Source organism: Puma concolor, chromosome C1 (assembly GCF_028749965.1).
Source record: "Puma concolor isolate L17-30 chromosome C1, mPumCon1.1.hap2, whole genome shotgun sequence".
NCBI lineage: Eukaryota > Metazoa > Chordata > Mammalia > Carnivora > Felidae > Puma > Puma concolor.
Window position 1 is genome coordinate 41,375,746 of NC_141674.1, and position 19,978 is coordinate 41,395,723.

Sequence of the window (19,978 nt, forward strand, 5' to 3'; positions counted from 1 at the left end):
ATTCTTAAATGTAGCTGAACTGGCTGATTTGCATATTCTGTCATTATTTTCCTTTACTCAGCCTGACAAGCAGCAGGCTGGAGGAAAAAAAGGCCTTAGACAACCCAAAATTGGATAATCTGATCCCAAGGAATCAAGAGTTAACTGGGGATTAAAAAAACAAAACATCTATTAACTATACCCAGGCAAGCATGCCAGATTAGCATGGAGTATCTTCTGTCTCCAACTTTAATTCCAGGTAGATCAAGGCAAAGCCAATAAAACATCCATATACCTAAGTAAGGCCAAATGCAGGAGAAGATTTATCTGTCTTCTCCAAGACATCACATTATGAAGGTTTAACCAGAGGGTGCTCTAAATCTTTGATCCCTTTGATTGCTCCTTCTATCTTCATCAAGCAATCAACTGTTAAATGCCATGCACTTAAAAAAAAAGTCCTTTAACACTGATAGATCTATACCTGTCTTAATGGTGCTTTGGTAGGTAAAATGCCTACAGGTGGTAAGGAGTGGTAAGGTTCCTTGGCTGATGCTGAAGAGGGGATCAACCGCACAGAGCCTGATATACTGACCGTTTTTCTCTTAGAAGGTGGCACCAAGGCAGGAGGCAAGGACATTGGCACAGGTTCTTTCTCCAATGCGCAGTATACCAAAAACATGGCCTTCAAGAGAGATGAACCAGGGTCATATATATTAAAATCATTTAACAACATACACCCACTAAATAGATTACTGTTTAACAACAAAGCATCTTCAAGCTGTCACACATTCTTTTTTTTAGAAATTAGAGTGGGAAAAAAAGAAGGAGGAAAAGAGAGAGAGATGAAAGGAAGAAAGGAGAAAAGGAAATAAATCAAAGTTAAACAACTGTTAGAAAGATATCCAGAGCAGCAAAAACTCAGACACATACCCTTCAACTGAAGTTCTTGCAATGTTAAAAGCATACAATCAGGGGAAAAGGTATTTGTAAAGAAAGAGCTAATCTCCTAAAATGAGTCCCTAGAAATTAACAGAAGAAAAAAAAAAAAAATCCAATAGGAAAATGGGCAGAAGAGTATAAACAGATATTTTACAGAAAAGTATTATGAATGGCCTATCCTTTAACATACAAAAATATGCTCCCTTTCACTCAAAAGAAAACTTCAAGTTAAAACGATATTAAAATACCATTTTCCACTTAATGGCAAAAATCCCAAGTTTCATAATGTACTTTGTTAACTAGACTGTGCAAATAGGCCCCCACAGACATTGCTCATGGGAGCTCAAACTGTACCAAGCCTATGAAGGGCAAATTGGCAACAACTACCAAATTTATTTACTTCTCCTTTGGCTCAGCAATCCCCCATCTGGGAATCTACCTTCAGACTTACCTGCCTACATAAAAAACACTATGTGAAAAAGATTATTAAGAGTAGAATTATATGAATCAGCACCCAAGTCCTCAACACAAAAGACTGGTTTAAAAAAATTATGGTAGGGGCGCCTGGGTGGCGCAGTCAGTTAAGCGTCCAACTTCAGCCAGGTCACGATCTCGCGGTCCGTGAGTTCGAGCCCCGCGTCAGGCTCTGGGCTGATGGCTCGGAGCCTGGAGCCTGTTTCCGATTCTGTGTCTCCCTCTCTCTCTGCCCCTCCCCTGTTCATGCTCTGTCTCTCTCTGTCCCAAAAATAAATAAAAACGTTGAAAAAAAAAATTAAAAAAAAAAATTATGGTACATCTATACAATAAAATACTATGAAACAAAAACAGAAACAAAACCAACAAACAAAAAACCATGGCAAACATTCTCTATCCTAACTGGGATACCTTCACAAATACATAAAACTATCAAAACTCATCAAATTATATACTTAAATTGAATGCAATTCACTATATGTGGTCCTCAATAAAGCTGACCCAGAAAAAAAAAAAAAGAATTATGTAGACTTCTCTATGTGAAAAGATATCCAAGTACAGTGTTAATGTATAAAACAGTGTATACAGTGTGTTATCTTTTGTGGTAAGGAGGTGGTAATTATTAATATGTACTTACATTTACATTTCAAAATTCTACTGGTATGAACAAGAAACTAAGAAAAGTGGTTGGTTATAGAGTAGGTATAAATGGAGAACTGAGGGCAAGGATGGAACTGACATTTTTTCCCACGGAGTATCTTATACTGCACTGATTTCTGAACCATGAGAATATATTAGCTATTAAAATTATTTTTAATTACTAAATACATAAAGATTTGCATAAAGCATTCTACATATAGAATGCCCCAGGATACTCCCTTCATTTTAAAGAACTCAAGACACCTTCAAGACTTTCAAAAGATAAAGTTTCTGTGACAATCTTCAAGCATATGAACTTACTCAAAGCAACTTGGAACCTCCAAAAAAATTCCAACAGCAACTGGAAGGAAGCTTAACTACTTAATTATTTTGTTTCCACTGAAAATGACATTTTTCCCTGAAAAGAAGTTTGCTTCCAATTCTAAGTTTTATGAGCCTTTCAAATTAGTATTGATTGAACACCTAATACAATAACACTCATCCATGATTTATGATTACTAATATTTTATATATGAGGAAACTGAAGCTCAGAAATACTAACTTGCCTGATATTTTTTAAGAAATCATAGTATAGGGTTCAAAGCAAGGTCTGGCTACAAAGCTCTTATTTTCCCCAGATTTGGTCAGCTGCATTAGGGAACCCATGTAATTTTACAATACCATGCTGTCCTCTACAGGGGCTAAAACTAACCTTCCACCCTTTGGGACCCAAATTATAGAAGGTATCAGAATTACCTGGACAACTTTATAAAGCACATATTTCTGGGCTCCATTCCCAGAATTCTACAATCATTAAGTCTGGGTTGGGCCAAATATTTTACATTTCTAAGAAGTTTCCAAAGATGCTGATGCTCTTTGTCCTGGGACCACATTTAACCATTTGACCCAAACCAAGAACTCTCCTCTCCCCATTCATTAGTCAACTTGAAGAATTCAATTTAGTTTTAGAAAAACACAAACTTTAATTCTTCAAAAGCTTGAAACTCCAGAGTGAAAACAATCTGGCTAGCACATACTTTCAACCAAATTCACGAAATGTGTAATATTATTAAATTGGCACTGAGCTAAAAGAAGTGACTAACATGCACATTAAAGGTCAGCATTCCTCTTGCTGCAGATGGGAGTCATTTCCTGGAAAAAGTAGACACTAGAAGCAAAAAAGCTATGTCAGCTATCCGCTGCCAATAGACAACACATTTTTTGAAAGTTAAAGTATCATTAATTTGATGTTGCCTTGAAAATAGTTTCCCTCACAAAACTGAAGCCAAAAATTTGTCTACCAAATAAAACAGAAAAAGTGAACAGTATACTGCTGGGTTGCAATTTTTTTTTATTATATTGTACTTTATCCTAATCAAAGACTACCATTGAAACAAATACAGCAACTAAATCAAATGATGCACCATATTCACAAAAAGAAAGGAAGGAAGGAATGAAGGAAGGACCTGGCAAAAACAAGCCTAAGCTTTCTCAGTGATAACGGAAAGAGGGGATTTAGTTTTACTGTTGCAGTCAATTACCAGTAGCTGCTCACTTTCTTTGCCTTTTTTTCCCCTCTGTGCCTTTAGGGAATATTTCTCAAATTTTAGTGGCCATCAGGATTCCTGGGAGGGTTTCTTCGACCCTACCCCAGAGATTATGACTCAGTTGGTCTGGGGTAAGCCCTGAGAATCTACAATTCTAATAAGTTCTCTGGTAATGTTGATATTGCTGATGGGAGACCATACATTGAAAACCAGTATTTTAGGAGTATCTTAAGAGTTTTATTTGATCATTTGTCTCCTCAATCACTTGAACTGCCAAGTTTTAATTTCTTAAAATAGCATTCTGGGATGAAAATAACAGCCATTTATTATGTGCTACAAATAATACAAGTTTTCTTCATCACTGTAATTCAACAAAATATTTACTGAGAATTTCTAGCCACCAGGCACTGTGCTAAGCACTAGAAATACAAAAATAAGAAGATTTTTCACATTTACCACCCAATAGAAGCAGCAAACATGTAACAAGTTAATTTCAGTCCAATGTGAACGTGTTAAGACAAACAAGAAAAAAAAAATAATAAACCCCAAAGTGCCAAAAACTCTTCAGGTAATGAGGACCCAACAAATGCTACTGACAAAAATTTAGACCACTTACTTGACAGAAAAATGTAAAGCCTTGTAAGAATGTAAAAATCAATATGAAGGATCCGGAAGGAAGATGGCGGCATATGAGGACGCTGGGCTCACCGTGTCCTGCTGAACATTTAGATTCCACCCACATCTGCCTAAATAACCCAGAAAACCGCCAGAAGACTAGCAGAATGGACTCTCCGGACCCAAGCGTAGACAAGAGGCCCATGGAAGAGGGTAGGAAGGGCAGAGAGGCGGTTCGTGCCACACAGACTGGCAGGAGAGAGCCAGAGAGGCGGAGGGGCAACCAGCCCACCCGGCAAGGCAGAGTGCCCGAGTGTGGCATGCAAAAGCAGAAGGGCCGGACGGAGTGTGTTCTGACAGCCAGTGGGACTTAACATCTGGAATGTTGTAAGTCAACAGCTCTGCTCCGAGAGCGGGAGGGCTAGAGAACAACGGGAGGGAAAGTTGTTGAGCCCCGAAGGACAGAGCTCAGCTTGGCGGAAAACAAAGGCGCTGGCCAGCACCATCTCCCTCGCCCATCCCCCAGATGAAATCCCAAAGGGAACCAGTTCCCTTCACGAACTTGCTTGCACTGCGCAAACACCCAATGCTGTGCTTCTGTGGATCCATCGCTCCAATGGGTCTGCCTCCCTCCCAATGCCACAGGGCCCCTCCCGAAGCAGACCACTGAAGGCAAAGTAATCTGAGTCTGCCCCTCCCGCCCCCGTGCACCTTGCAGATCCACCCCGGCTACTATGCCAGATCTCACTGAAGCAGCACCACAAGCCTGGCAGTGTGCAAGTAGCCCAGACAGGGGCCACACCACTGCACAGTGAGTCCTGCCCCTGGGAGAGGGAAAGATAAGGTACACACCAGTCTGACTGTGGCCCCAGCGGTGGGCTGGGGGCAAACATCAGGTCTGACTGCGGCCCTGCGCACCAAGCAAGTTACTCCAGACAGCACAGAGGAAGAGGCCTACAGTTCCGCGCCACTCCAGGGACTATCCAAAATGACAAAACGGAAGAATTCTCCTCAAAAGAAACTCCAGGTGGGGCACCTGGGTGGCTCAGTCGGTTAAGCGGCCGACTTCAGCTCAGGTCATGATCTCGTGGTCCGTGAGTTCGAGCCCTGCGTCGGGCTCTGTGCTGACAGCTCAGAGCCTGGAGCCTGTTTCAGATTCTGTGTCTCCCTGTCTCTGACCCTCCCCCGTTCATGCTCTGTCTCTCTCTGTCTCAAAAATAAATAAAAGTTAAAAAAAAAAATTAAAAAAAAGAAAAAGAAACTCCAGGAAGTAGCGACAGCTAATGAACTGATCAAGAAAAATTTAAGCAATGTAACAGAAAATGAATTTAAAATAATAGTCATAAAATTAATCGCTGCGCTTGAAAAAAGTACAGAGGACAGCAGAGAATCTATTACTACAGAGATCAAGGAGGAGTCAGAAGAGCTAAAAAATGATATAAATGAGCTGCAAAATAAAATGGAGGCAACCACAGCTCGACTGAAGAGGCAGAGGAGAGAATAGGTGAATTAGAAGATAAAATTATGGAAAAAGAGGAAGCTGAGAAAAAGAGAGATAAAAAAATCCAGGAGTATGAGGGCAGAATTAGAGAACTAAGTGACACAATTAAACGCAATAATATACGCATAATTCGGATTCCAGAGGAGGAAGAGGAGGGAAAGGTGCTGAAGGGGTACTTGAAGAAATCATAGCTGAGAACTGCCCTGATCTGGGGAAGGAAAAAGGCATTGAAATCCAAGAGGCACAGAGAACTCCCTTCAAACGTAACTTGAATCGATCTTCTGCATGACATATCATAGTGAAACTGGCAAAATACAAGGATAAAGAGAAAATTCTGAAAGCAGCTAGGGATAAACATGCTCTAACATATAAAGGGAGACCGGTAAGACTAGTGATGGATCTATCTACTGAACCTTGGCAGGCCAGAAAGGAATGGCAGGAAATCGTCAATGTGATGAACAGAAAAAATATGCAGCCGAGAATCCTTTATCCACCAAATCTGTCATTTAGAATAGAAGGAGAGATAAAGGTCTTCCCAAACAAACAAAAACTGAAGGAATTCGTCACCACTAAACCAGCCCTACAAGAGATCCTAAGGGGGAGCCTGTGAGACAAAGTACCAGAGACATCACTACAAGCATGAAACCTACAGACATCACAATGACTGTAAACCCATATCTTTCTATGATAACACTGCATGTAAATGGACTAAATGCTCCAACCAAAAGACACAGGGTATCAGAATGGATAAAAAAACAAAACCCATCTATTTTCTGCCTATAAGATACTCATTTTAGACCTGAGGACACCTTCAGTTGAAAGTGAGGGGATGGAGAACTTTCTATCATGCTACTGGAAGTCAAAAGAGAGCTGGAGTAGCCATACTTATATCAGACAAACTAGACTTCAAATTAAAGGCTGTAACAAGAGATGAAGAAGGGCATTATATAATAATTACAGGGTCTATCCATCAGGAAGAGCTAACAATTATAAATGTCTATGTACCGAATATGGGAGCCCCCAAATATATAAAACAATTAATCACAAACATAAGCAACCTTATTGATAAGAATGTGGTAATTGCAGGGGACTTTAATACTCCACTTACCGCAATGGATAGATCATGTAGGCACAGGATCAATAAAGAAACAAGGGCCCTGAATGATACATTGGATCAGATGGACATGACAGATATTTAGAACTCTGCATCCCAAAGCAACAGAATATATTTTCTTCTCGAGTGCACATGGAACATTCTCCAAGATAGATCACATACTGGGTCACAAAACAGCCCTTCATAAGTATAAAAGAACTGAGATCACACTTTCAGACCACAATGCTATGAAGCTTGAAATCAACCATAGGAAAAAGTCTGAAAAACCTCCAAAAGCATGGAGGTTAAAGAACACCCTACTAAAGAATGAATGGGACAACCAGGCAATTAGAGAAGAAATTAACAAATATATGGAAACAAAGGAAAATGAAAATACAACAATCCAAACACTCTGGGATGCAGCGAAGGCAGTCCTGAGAGGAAAATACATTGCAATCCAGGCCTATCTCAAGAAACAAGAAAAATCCCAAATACAAAATCTAGCAGCACACCTAAAGGAAATAGAAGCAGAACAGCAAAGACACCCCAAACCCAGCAGAAGAAGAGAAATAATAAAGATCAGAGCAGAAATAAACAATATAGAATCTAAAAAAACTATAGAGCAGATCAATGAAACCAAGAGTTGGTTTTTTGAAAAAATAAACAAAATTGACAAACCTCTAGCCAGGCTTCTCAAAAAGAAAAGGGAGATGACCCAAATAGATAAAATCATGAATGAAAATGGAATTATTACAACCAATCCCTCAGAAATACAAGCAGTTATCAGGGAATACTATGAAAAATTAATGCCAACAAACTGGACAACCTGGAAGAAATGGACACATTCCTAAACACCCACACACTTCCAAAACTCAACAGGAAGAAATAGAAAACTTGAACAGACCCATAACCAGAGAAGAAATTGAATCAGTTATCAAAAATCTCCCAACAAATAAGAGTCCAGGACCAGATGGCTTCCCAGGGGAATTCTACCAGACATTTAAAGCAGAGATAATACCTACCCTTCTCAAGCTATTCCAAAAAAAAGAAAGGGAAGGAAAACTTCCAGACTCATTCTATGAAGCCAGCATTACTGTGATTCCTAAACCAGACAGAGACCCAGTAAAGAAAAAGAGAACTACAGGCCAATATCCCTGATGAATATGAATGCAAAAATTCTCAACAAGATACTAGCAAATCGAATTCAACAGCATATAAAAAGAATTATTCACCATGATCAAGTGGGATTCATTCCTGGGCTGAAGGGCTGGTTCAACATTTGCAAATCAACCACTGTGATACATTACATTAATAAAGGAAAAGAAAAGAACCATATGATCCTGTCAATCGATGCAGAAAAAGCATTTGACAAAATTCAGCATCCTTTCTTAATAAAAACCCTCGAGAAAGTCGGGATAGGAGGAACATACTTAAACATCATAAAAGCCATTTATGAAAAGCCCACAGCTAACATCATCCTCAATGGGGAAAAACTGAGAGCTTTCCCCCTGAGGTCAGGAACACGATAGGGATGTCCACTCTCACTGCTGTTGTTTAACATAGTGTTGGAAGTCCCAGCATCTGCAATCAGACAACAAAAGGAAATCAAAGGCATCAAAATTGTCAAAGATGAAGTCAAGCTTTCACTTTTGCAGATGACATGATATTATACATGGAAAATCCGATAGACTCCACCAAAAGTCGGCTAGAACTGATACATGAATTCAGCAAAGTCGCAGGATACAAAATCAATGTACAGAAATCAGTTGCATTCTTATACACTAACAATGAAGCAACAGAAAGACAAATAAAGAAACTGATCCCATTCACAATTGCACCAAGAAGCATAAAATACCTAGGAATAAACCTGACCAAAGATGTAAAACATCTGTATGCTGAAAACTATAGAAAGCTTATGAAGGAAATTGAAGAAGATATAAAGAAATGGAAAAAAATTCCATGCTCATGGATTGGAAGAATAAATATTGTCAAAATGTCAATACTACCCAAAGCTATCTACACATTCAATGCAATCCCAATCAAAATTGCACCAGCATTCTTCTCGAAGCTAGAACAAGCAATCCTAAAATTCGTATGGAACCACAAAAGGCCCTGAATAGCCAAAGAAATTTTGAAGAAGACCAAAGCAGGAGGCATCACAATCCCAGACTTTAGCCTCTACTACAAAGCTGTAATCATCAAGACAGCATGGTATTGGCATAAAAACAGACACATAGACCAATGGAATAGAAGAGAAACCCCAGAACTAGACCCACAAACGTATGGCCAACTCATCTTTGACAAAGCAGGAAAGAACATCCAATGGAAAAAAGACCGTCTCTTTAACAAATGGTGCTGGGAGAACTGGACAGCAACATGCAGAAGGATGAAACTAGACCACTTTCTCACACCATTCACAAAAACAAACTCAAAATGGGTAAAGGACCTGAATGTGAGACAGGAAACCATCAAAACCCTAGAGGAGAAAGCAGGAAAAGACCTCTCTGACCTCAGCCACAGCAATTTCTTACTTGACACATCCCCAAAGGCAAGGGAATTAAAAGCAAAAATGAACTACTGGGACCTCATGAAGATAAAAAGCTCTGCACAGCAAAGGAAACAACCAACAAAACTAAAAGGCAACCAACGGAATGGGAAAAGATATTTGCAAATGACATATTGGACAAAGGGCTAGTATCCAAAATCTATAAAGAGCTCACCAAACTCCACACCCGAAAAACAAATAATCCAGTGAAGAAATGGGCAGAAAACATGAATAGACACTTCTCTAAAGAAGACATCCAGATGGCCAACAGGCACATGAAAAGATGCTCAACGTCGCTCCTCATCAGGGAAATACAAATCAAAACCACACTCAGATATCACCTCACGCCAGTCAGAGTGGCTAAAATGAACAAATGAGCAGACTATAGATGCTGGAGAGGATGTGGAGAAACGGGAACCCTCTTGTACTGTTGGTGGGAATGCAAGTTGGTGCAGCCACTCTGGAAAACAGTGTGGAGGTTCCTCAAAAAATTAAAAATAGACTTACCCTATGACCCAGCAATTGCACTGCTTGGAATTTACCCAAGGGATACAGGAGTGCTGATGCATAGGGGCACTTGTACCCCAATGTTTATAGCAGCACTCTCAACAATAGCCAAATTATGGAAAGAGCCTAAATGTCCATCAACTGACGAATGGATAAAGAAATTGTGGTTTATATACACAATGGAATACTACGTGGCAATGAGAAAGAACGAAACATGGCCTTTTGTAGCAACGTGAATGGAACTGGAGAGTGTTAAGTGAAATAAGGCATACAGAGAAAGACAGATACCATATGTTTTCACTCTTATGTGGATCCTGAGAAACTTAACAGAAGACCATGGGGGAGGGGAAGAGGAAAGGAAAAAAAAAGAGGTTAAAGAGGGAGAGAGCCAAAGCATAAGAGACTCTTAAAAACTGAGAACAAACTGAGGGTTGTTGGGGGGTGGGAGGGAGGGGAGGGTGGGTGATGGGTATTGAGGAGGGCACCTTTTGGGATGAGCACTGGGTGTTGTATGGAAACCAATTTGACAATAAATTTCATATTAAAAATAATAATAATAATTTTAAAAAAATCAACATGAAGATACCAAGTCAGAATACAAAATAAAAAGCATGAGTCTGCCTCTCCAAAATAGAGTAGGAAAAGGGGAAAAGAGTAACTTTATAGTGAAGAAACCTGGGAAACACCAACTTTACCAAGTGATGAAGGTTAACATCACCTGTAATGGCATGTGGACACCAAGTACCCCCTGATAAATGTTATGAGAAAGGCATTTCACATCTGTGGTATTCTTTCCAAAAACCCATACCCTAGAATGGTAGACAGTCTACAGGATATCTAGCTAGAGCTCTTTTTTTTTTTTTTTTTTTTTTTTTAATGCTTACTTATTTTCAGAGAGACTGAGAAAGAGCATGGCAGAGCAGGGGTAAACAGAGTTGGGGGCGGGGAGGAAAATTCCAAGCAGGCTCCACACTGCCAGCACAGAGCCCAGTGTGGCGCTGGATCCCATGAACCATGAGATCATGACCTGAGCTGAAATCAAGAGAAGGACACTTAACCAAGTGAGCCACCCAGACACCCCTATAGCCAAAGTCATAGAAAAACAAGGCAAGACAGAGAAACTATCACATACTAAAGGAGACATCAGGGAAATGCACATCAAAACCACAATGACATATCACCTTACACCTGTCAAACCAGTCAAAACCAGGAAGACAAGAAATAACAAGTGTTGGTGAGGATGTAGAGGAAAAGGAATCCTTTTCACTACTGGTGGGAATATAAATTAGCACAACCACTGTGGAAAACAGTATGGAGGTTCCTCAAAAAATTAAAAATAGAAATACCATTTGATCCAGTAATTTCACTACTGGGTATTTACTCAGAGGAAACAAAATCTCTAATTCAAAAAGATGTATGCACCCCCCCAAGTTTATTGCAGTATTATCTTCAATGGCAAAGATATGAAAGGAACTCAAGTGTCCATCGATAGATGAATAAAGAGATGTGGTGTACACACACACACACACACACACACACACACACACACACACACTGGAATATTGATTACTCAGCCATAAAAAACAGTGAGATATTGCCATCTGCAACAATATGAATGGACTTAGAGAATATAATGCTAAGTGAAATAAGTCAGACAGAGAAAGACAAATACCATATGATCTCACTCATTTCTGGAATCTAAGAAACAAATGAACAAACAAACAAAGACAAACAAACAAGAAAACAGATTCTTAAATACAGAAAACTGGTGGTTGCCAGAAGGGTGGTGGGGGTGGAGAATGAGATAGAATCCCATTATAAATAGATAAAGGAGATTAAGTAGTACAAACTTCCAGTTGTAAAATAAATTAAGTCACGGAGATGAAAAGCACAGCATAGGGAATATAGTCAATAAGATTGTAATAATGTTGTTTGGTAACAGATGGTAACTATACTCATTGTGGTGAGCACTGAGTAATGTACAGAATTGTTGAATCATTATATTGTACACCTGAAACTAATACAACCCTGTATGTTACTCATATTATTTCAATTTTTTTTAAAAAAGTTACAGATTCTGAGAAGTAAAAAAAAAAAAAAAAAAATGTATGGACTATGTTGCCCCATTCATAAAGTAAAAAGGTGGAAAAAGATTTATCAGTCTACCAAAAGAATGCAGTGAGACTATTAATATTGACAAAATTACAAGGAAAATCTTAGAACCAAAAGACCTAAATAACTGAGTAAAATCTAGAATTTTTAAAAATGTTCTAAAATCTTCTTGGGTTAGGAGGTGAAGAAGAAAGAAGAGAAAATATAATCTAAACAATTTGTTTTACTACAGTGAAGGTTACTTTATTTTCAACAACTAGAGAAATAAGTATTATAAGTACAGGAATAGGTGTTATTAACCATTAATGCCACAAGCATTATAACAGAATTTCCAATGTAATAAGAAGGGAAACTGAATGAATCACTACTTGATAACCAACAATAAGAACAGAAAAAAAAAGAGAAAATAATTATGTAAAATAAATAAGATGGGGGAATAAAATCAGTATCTGCATCATTATCTTAAAAGACAAAAACTGGGGCGCCTGGGTGGTGCAGTCGGTTAAGTGTCCGACTTCAGCCAGGTCATGATCTTGTGGTCCGTGAGTTCGAGCCCCGCGTCAGGCTCCGGGCTGATGGCTCGGAGCCTGGAGCCTGTTTCCGATTCTGTGTCTCCCTCTCTCTCTCTGCCCCTCCCCCGCTCATGCTCTGTCTCTCTCTGTCCCAAAAATAAATAAAAAACGTTGAAAAAAAAAATTAAAAAAAAAAAAAGACAAAAACTGTCAAATTAGGTAAAAAATTGAAACAAAGCACTGTGCTGTTTTCAAGAGATACATTTTAAATATAAGAAATATCAGGTAATCCAGACAAAAAGAGAACAGAGGCTGTATAAATATCACATGAGCTGGAATTCAAAGTTAAAGGCCCTAAGCATGATAAAGTTGGAAAGAATTTCTCAGGAATGCACATAGAAAGAAATCAAAGGTGCAAAATGGTTAAAATTAGCAAATCTAGGAGAAGGCAGATAGGTATTTATTATTTTTTTTAAGTAGTAACTTCCTACAAATGCATCATTCATTCTTAAATTAGTCTTTTTTTAAATTTATTTATTTTGTGAGTGCGTGCATGAGTAGGGGAGGGGCAGAGAGAGGGAGAGAGAGAGAATCCCAAGCAGGCTCTGCACTGTCAGTGCAGAGTCCAATGCGGTCAAACTCACACACCATGAGATCATGCCCTAAGCCAAAGTCAGATGATTAAATGACTGAGCTACCCAGGTGTCCCTTAAATTATTCTTTCAATAAAAGTTTACTTTAAGAAAAGAGTAGGTTGCCTAGTAAAAGCCTTCAAGGAATTTAAGATAAACTGTGTTTAATCACTTACCTTAGCACATACTACCATTTAATCAAATGAGAATAATACTATTCTCCATCTATCTTAACTATGCTTATACAAATGCTTCTTTAAAATTTTTAATATTTGTCTTTATAAGAGAAAAAATCCCTCTACACATCTTACTAATGCAAAGATTTTGTGTTGACATTCTTAACACAAAAACTATGAAAAGTTAATATATAGTTTAACAGTCTTTCAAAATACATCATCAGCCAAATCTCTTCAATATACCACCTTGTTTCCCCAAAATATAACACAAACACTGATTCAACCCTTAACATATAGCTGGGATAACTTCTGTCATCATTGCAAGGGAGTATTCCCTGCCACTTCCCAATTATCACCCAAATTAAAATAAAAAGGACTAGGAACCTATTACCATCAACTCAAGTCACTTTAAGTTTCCATTTCTGTATATTTTTTCAAATGTAAAAATAATTATTCTGCCTATTTTAATAGGTTCTTGAGATATAAATAGAATAAAATTTATTAAAGCACAAAAAAAAGTAATGCTGAAGAGAAAGTGAAACATAATCAATAAAATTGATATAATGAATTTATGGAGGTCTAACATCTTCTGAGCAGAAATGTTGACATATCCAGGGAACATATGTAAAAATGGGTCATGAACTTGGCAACAAAGAAAACCTTAAGACATTTTTTTAAGTAGAGATTTTAAAGAGCACATTCTCTAGGCATAATCAAATCAAGCTAAAAGTATATACAAAGGGAACTAAAAAACAAAAAACATAATAAAAAAAAACCCTAAAAGTTATCTAAAAAGTAGTAAAAAGGAGAATACTTTGTATCAGTATTTATGGAAGCCAGTTAAACCTGTACTCAAGAGAAAATACATGATTTAAAATTTTTAATAGTAAAGATGATAAAAGAAACTACTAGGAAGAAGGAATTAAGATAAAAGCTAAAAAGAATGGCAAAGTCAAAACATAATAGAAATGATAAAATAATCTAAAAGATGGTTCTGTTTAAAAGATTGATTAAATAAAATTCAATTAAACAAAAGATGGAGGGAGCAAAAATATATAAGATTTGGAATGACAAAGTAGCACAAACCCCAGAAGAGATTAAAAGAATAACTTCACAATGAGTTTGAAAAGTCAAAGAAATAGACAATTTCTTAGTAAAATAAGGAGAGAAAATCTGAACAGACTAATTTCCAAATAATAGATTAAAGGGGGGGTTAGAGATTTACTATTCATGAGCTCACAGCAGAGTTCGATCTAACCTTTAAGGAAGAAGTGAATACAACTTTATTTGGATTCAACTTCCAATTTCCAAGGATAACATGTCTTCAGATAAGATGTCAAAACTTTCTCTGCCTTTATAAATGAAGTGAAACTACAGTGTTATCCATGTTTTCCTTTAATAAAATAAATGTGAAAATCTGGGGGTATATTTGAAGTAAAATTATTCCATAGCAGAGAGGTACCAAGATACCTCGTTAAGATGGGATACAAAAGATTAATACCACTCAGCATCTTTACAGTACATTATCCAAGGCAGATAATCCTATGTACCTTAAAGTCAAATAAAATGAAGATGATAAGAACATACATTTTCTATTATCCATCTGTTTCAAAATATTTATTAACTACCTATAAACTGTAAGTAAAAATACTCATACTAACAATTTTAGGGAAATAACAGGGAAATTTTCACTTGAGAAAACCATTAAGATTTTAAGAACATTAGGTTACTTACAACTGCAAACTCATCTCTGTCAAGCATTCCATCATGGTCAATGTCACTCAACTCCCAAACCTTAAAAAGAATTGACAAAGATTAATGCTCTTTCATGTGCTACCTGTAAACACCGAACACATAATTACAGGGAAAAGTTTTATCTGAACATTAAAATATCTATATTTTGGAGATTTCACTTATGTTGATCATTTTATTATATCACTATTGTATGCTATATTAACAAATTGATTGTAACAAGAATAATTTTTTTAATGTTCATTTATTTTGAGAGAGAGAGAGCACATGTGCACAGGGAAGGGGCAGAGAGAGCGGGAGAGACAGAATCCCAAGCAGGCTCCACACTGTCAGTGCAGAACCCAATGCAGGGCTCCCTGCCAGGAACCATGAGGACATGACCTGAGCCAACATCAAGAGTCAGATGTTTAACTGACTGAGCCACCCAAGTGCCCAAAGTAATAATTCTTAATACAAGTATTTTTTAAATAAAAATTCCTTAAAAAACTTTAAAGAAAATATGTTGGGGGTGCCTGGATGGCTCAGTTGGTTAAGTGTCCGACTCTTGGTTTCGGTTCAGGTCATGATCTCACAGTTTCGTGAGTTTAAGCCCTGCGTTGGGCTCTATGCTGGTAGCGCAGAGGCTGCTTGGGATCTTCTCTCTCCCTCTCTCTGCCCCTCCCCCACTCACACTGTGTCTCTCTCAAAATAAATAAATAAACTAACAAAAAAAAAAAGAAAGAAAATAGTTTGTTCTTCTCAAGAAAACAATTATGGACAAAAGCACTTTAAACAGCTACAGTGCTTTTTCACAAACATCATCTCAGTTAATTCATGCAACAACTCTTTCAACTCTATCAACCCTTTTTTTAGACATGAAGTGATATGACTTAGCTAGGATCACACAACTATTATTAAGTTACAGAATCAGTTTTCAACTTAAAGATTCCCAACTAAGACCATTATTGTTTTCCATACACTACAGAACCTCTGATCAACTAAAATAAATACCCAGTGAATATTATTAATTATTAACCAGCTAATGTCCAGGGCTTACAAAAGAAAAATAAAATCTAAAAGGCCCTAGTAGATTTGGTTTAAATCTAGAGTAGGTTCCATACCTTTAGACCAGGTATAAAACTTTGTTAAATCCTTGAAAAGAAGATGTCTTCATTCAACAAAATTGTACTCAGGGCAAGAAGAGAGAGTATACTGGTAAGAGACAGGAGTGGAGATGAGCAAGTGTCTGGTCATTAAGTGCTTGAAAGGAATCTGGACTTTATTCTAAATGCGATGGGAAGCTACTGAGAGGGTTAGTTTTAAGTCAAAAAATAACAGGATTATATTTAGAGTTTAGAAATCTCACACCAACCACACAGTGGAGAAATGATTAGTGAGAAACAATAGTATGAAATGGCTTTTAAACTAATATTTATTGAGCACCTAACCTATACAATACACAACACTGATCCACTAATACTCCTACTGGTGGTGTGGTGGTAAGTCATTATCACCATCAGCATCACAGAATATGTACCAAGCACTGGGCTTAATAGATACATTCTCACATTTAATCCTTACAACCCTATAAACTGGGAATCATGCTCATTTTAAAAATTAAAAAACTGGTACACAGTTTTCTTATGATTTGCCCAAGGTCACACACCTAATAAATGGTGCAGCCAGGATCTGACCCTATGTATCCTGACTGAGCAAGGGACTAAAGAAATGGCTAGAGGTTTAATGAGAATAGATGAGGTCTGAAATACAAAGAGGCATAGACAGAAATCACCATGGAAACAGTACAAGAGTAGGGAAGGCCCAGATGAAGTTGGTGATCATGAAATTATGATGACACCAACCTTATTAGATTTTCAGTAGTCCATTTGCAACCACAGAGAGCTTAACACAAAGCTGGATTTTTACCAGGTCAGGAGAAAGTTTAGAAAACATGGCAAAGGGAGCTTAAGATACCAACATGACACTATGGATCAAGTTGGATAAGGAAAAAAGTAAATTCGAAAAATGGAGACAGTAAAGGACTCTGAGATTTAAAGGTCTTGTGAAATCAAAGAATTAGTCTTGCAAGTATTTATGAAAAATATCTAGAAAGATGCAAAGTTCTATTGAGACAGTAGAATTAATGATCAGAGATGAAACTATTCCTTATGACAAAGTCCCATGATACAGCCATGAAGTAGGTGACAGATATAAAATACTGATGGTCTCCAGAAATTAAATCAAGGAACTGGGAAGTCAGTGCATATAGTACAAAGGAAAAAGGACCTATTCAAAGGGCTTACATATATAACTGATTTCAAGCACTCATAGTTTAGAGAGAATAACCAAATTATTGTACAAAATTAACTGGCAATAATTTTATATATGACTTCAGAATACAAAAAAATTCTGTAGTAACATAACTTCAAAATAAGATCTATATATTTTTAACAATGAGCTCTTGGTAGATACAAAAGATACATAAAAATACATTTAGAATTTAATAATATCTTACTCTTCCAAGGATATCCACAGGTAACTTAGAGTTGAGCAACACTGGTTTCACCTTATCACCAGAAAGAAATCCATTCACTGGGCTTAAACTATCAAAAATTGCATCATATTTGGCCTTATCTTCAGACTATAATATAAAAAAGATCACAAGTTAAATACTGGTGAAAAGGATTTAAGTGCAGTTAAAAAAATCAAATCCTCAAAGAATACACAACATATTCCTAAAAATTGTTTTAAAAACACTTTTTACTTTCATCAAAATATATTATTATAAATAACAATTTAAAAGTTACTCAAGAGTCCAGTATCCCTTCCATTCCTTTTGCAGCTGAAACACTATTTGCTTTTCTACTGTTGGCTTGATCAAAAGATTTTAGTGACAGGGAGAGCTTTGAGAAGAGCATCTAGTCCTCTCATTTAAACCCATAACAAAGAAGTAACTTTTATAAGAACACAAAAGGTAGTTAGTGACATTCTATGACTTTCTCAAAATGGCATTAATCACATTTCAAACTCAGATTTTAAAAACAAAATAAACCGCCACAGGAATAAACATCAAGTTTCCCCCTTTTTTCCCAAAGTTATTTCCTTTTATCAATTAACAAGATATTCCCTAAAATCCAGGGAAGTTATTTGTATACATAAAAAAAATATTGTTTGTGACTTGTCCTGTCAAAGCCAGATCCCTATACTTTTTAAAATTAGTTAATAACACACAAGCATACATAGACATACAAACCAAATGGCTTTCTGACAAAACTGTACATATTTATTAAGGGCCATGTGATGTGCTATATTCTAATATTATTTAAAAATTATAATTTAAAAAATCTGATAAGATAGCTATAACTATCTTGTCTCCAAAGAGCTATAATGAAAAATACCCATTTCAGAAAACGATTTCATAAAGAATTGTTTTAGAGCCATAAAGAGAGCATCTAGTTAACCAGAATTTTCAAACAGGAAATAATATCAGTGGGGTAAACAATCTATTCCTAAAATGTTTTAGTTAATGCAGGATTATGACATCACCATTTTTAGTTTACATCATAACAGAAATGAGATTAAGCCATACTAATTGTCATAAAATGATTGACAGAGCAGTAAGGTCCCTCAAAAGATTTCTAGTACTAGTATTTCCCCTACAGTAAATAGTGAAAGCCAAATGCAGACTACATTGTATTTTGGAAGTAGAAGAAGCTTATGTGGGTAGGAAGCAAAGCAGTGATAAGGAAAGGGTAGTTACAAAGTTTACTTACTTTTACAGCCCATGGGAGCTCGGCTACAGAGGTTCCACTGACTAGCAAAGGACTACCGGTATCATGCTAAAAAGAAAAATACAGCACACGAAGGATTGAAAACCTCACATCAATAAACAACAAAGAGGGGTGCCTGGATGGCTCAGTCAACTGAGCTCCCAACTTCGGCTCAGGTCACAATCTCACAGTTCATGGGTTCGAGCCCCACATCAGGCTCTGTGCTGACAACTCAGAGCCTGGAGCCTGCTTCAGATTCTGTGTCTCCCTCTCTCTCTGCCCCTTCCCCACTCATGCTCTGTGTCTCCCCCTCTCTCTCTTTCTCAAAAATAAATAAACATTTTAAAGATTTTTTTTTAAAAAAACTATTAAAAAACAAACAATGAAGAAAAAGTGGTCTTTGGATTTAAAGACATTCATACAAAATTTGGAACTCAATGCACACAGAACACTATTTTCACTATTTTACATTGACTCTATTAGACCTTCTTCTAAGCACAAATGAAACAAAAACTGAGTTATCTGAATTAGCTACATAAATGTTAGAACATTAACTAAATCATTTAAGTGTTCTAGAAAAAATCCTATTACAACTGAAATCAAGATACCAATATCTGAATGTAACAAAACTATTTGTGGCCCTGTTAACTGATGACTTTTTCCCAACACTATTTAAGGAAAGCAGACCGGGACAAGAACCCAACTTAAGATTTCTTAAGTTACAAGTACATGAACCTATGAACAGCACACCCAAGTTGTTATATTTATCTGCTTGTAGAGACAGATGGATACATTTGAAACATTTTTATAATAACATAGACAACAAATCCTTAAATTAACCCCCTGATTCCATGCCTAAACTTGTAAGTGCAGAAATTCTCAAAACTGAAGTTAGATTCATAATACTCAGACCAAATACTTTTTAAAATATTAAATTTAAAAACAAGTAAGAGCCATGAAACTTCTGAAAAAGGGGGTAGGGTGGGGAGAACTAGCCCTATCAGATGTAAAACAAATCACAAAATATGAGAATTAAAATGTGAGATAAGTACATGGATAAATAGATAAATGGGTAAGAGTGTTATGTAAATGGGTAAGAGCAAAAAAATCCAGAAAGAAACCAAACTACATATGAGAATTTAGCACATGACTGAGGTTGCATTTCCTTTTTTTAAGTTTTTTTATTTTGAGAGAGAGAAAGCATGA

General features: G+C 36.9%; 1 protein-coding gene across 3 annotated transcripts in view; it reads right to left on the reverse strand.

Annotated features, from left to right (window-relative positions):
- EPS15 (epidermal growth factor receptor pathway substrate 15) overlaps positions 1 to 19,978 on the reverse strand; it is a 145,570-nt gene that overhangs the window by 82,263 nt on the left and 43,329 nt on the right. For 2 of the 3 annotated variants that reach the window (XM_025934971.2, XM_086716938.1), the window contains exons 6-9: positions 18,776 to 18,841; positions 17,518 to 17,643; positions 15,006 to 15,065; positions 461 to 661 (exon numbers count right to left, since the gene is read on the reverse strand). In XM_025934971.2, the coding sequence (XP_025790756.2) occupies positions 461 to 661; positions 15,006 to 15,065; positions 17,518 to 17,643; positions 18,776 to 18,841 (453 nt within the window). The remainder of the gene's footprint in view (positions 1 to 460; positions 662 to 15,005; positions 15,066 to 17,517; positions 17,644 to 18,775; positions 18,842 to 19,978) is intronic. The other variant, XM_025934969.2, reaches the window with a different exon arrangement.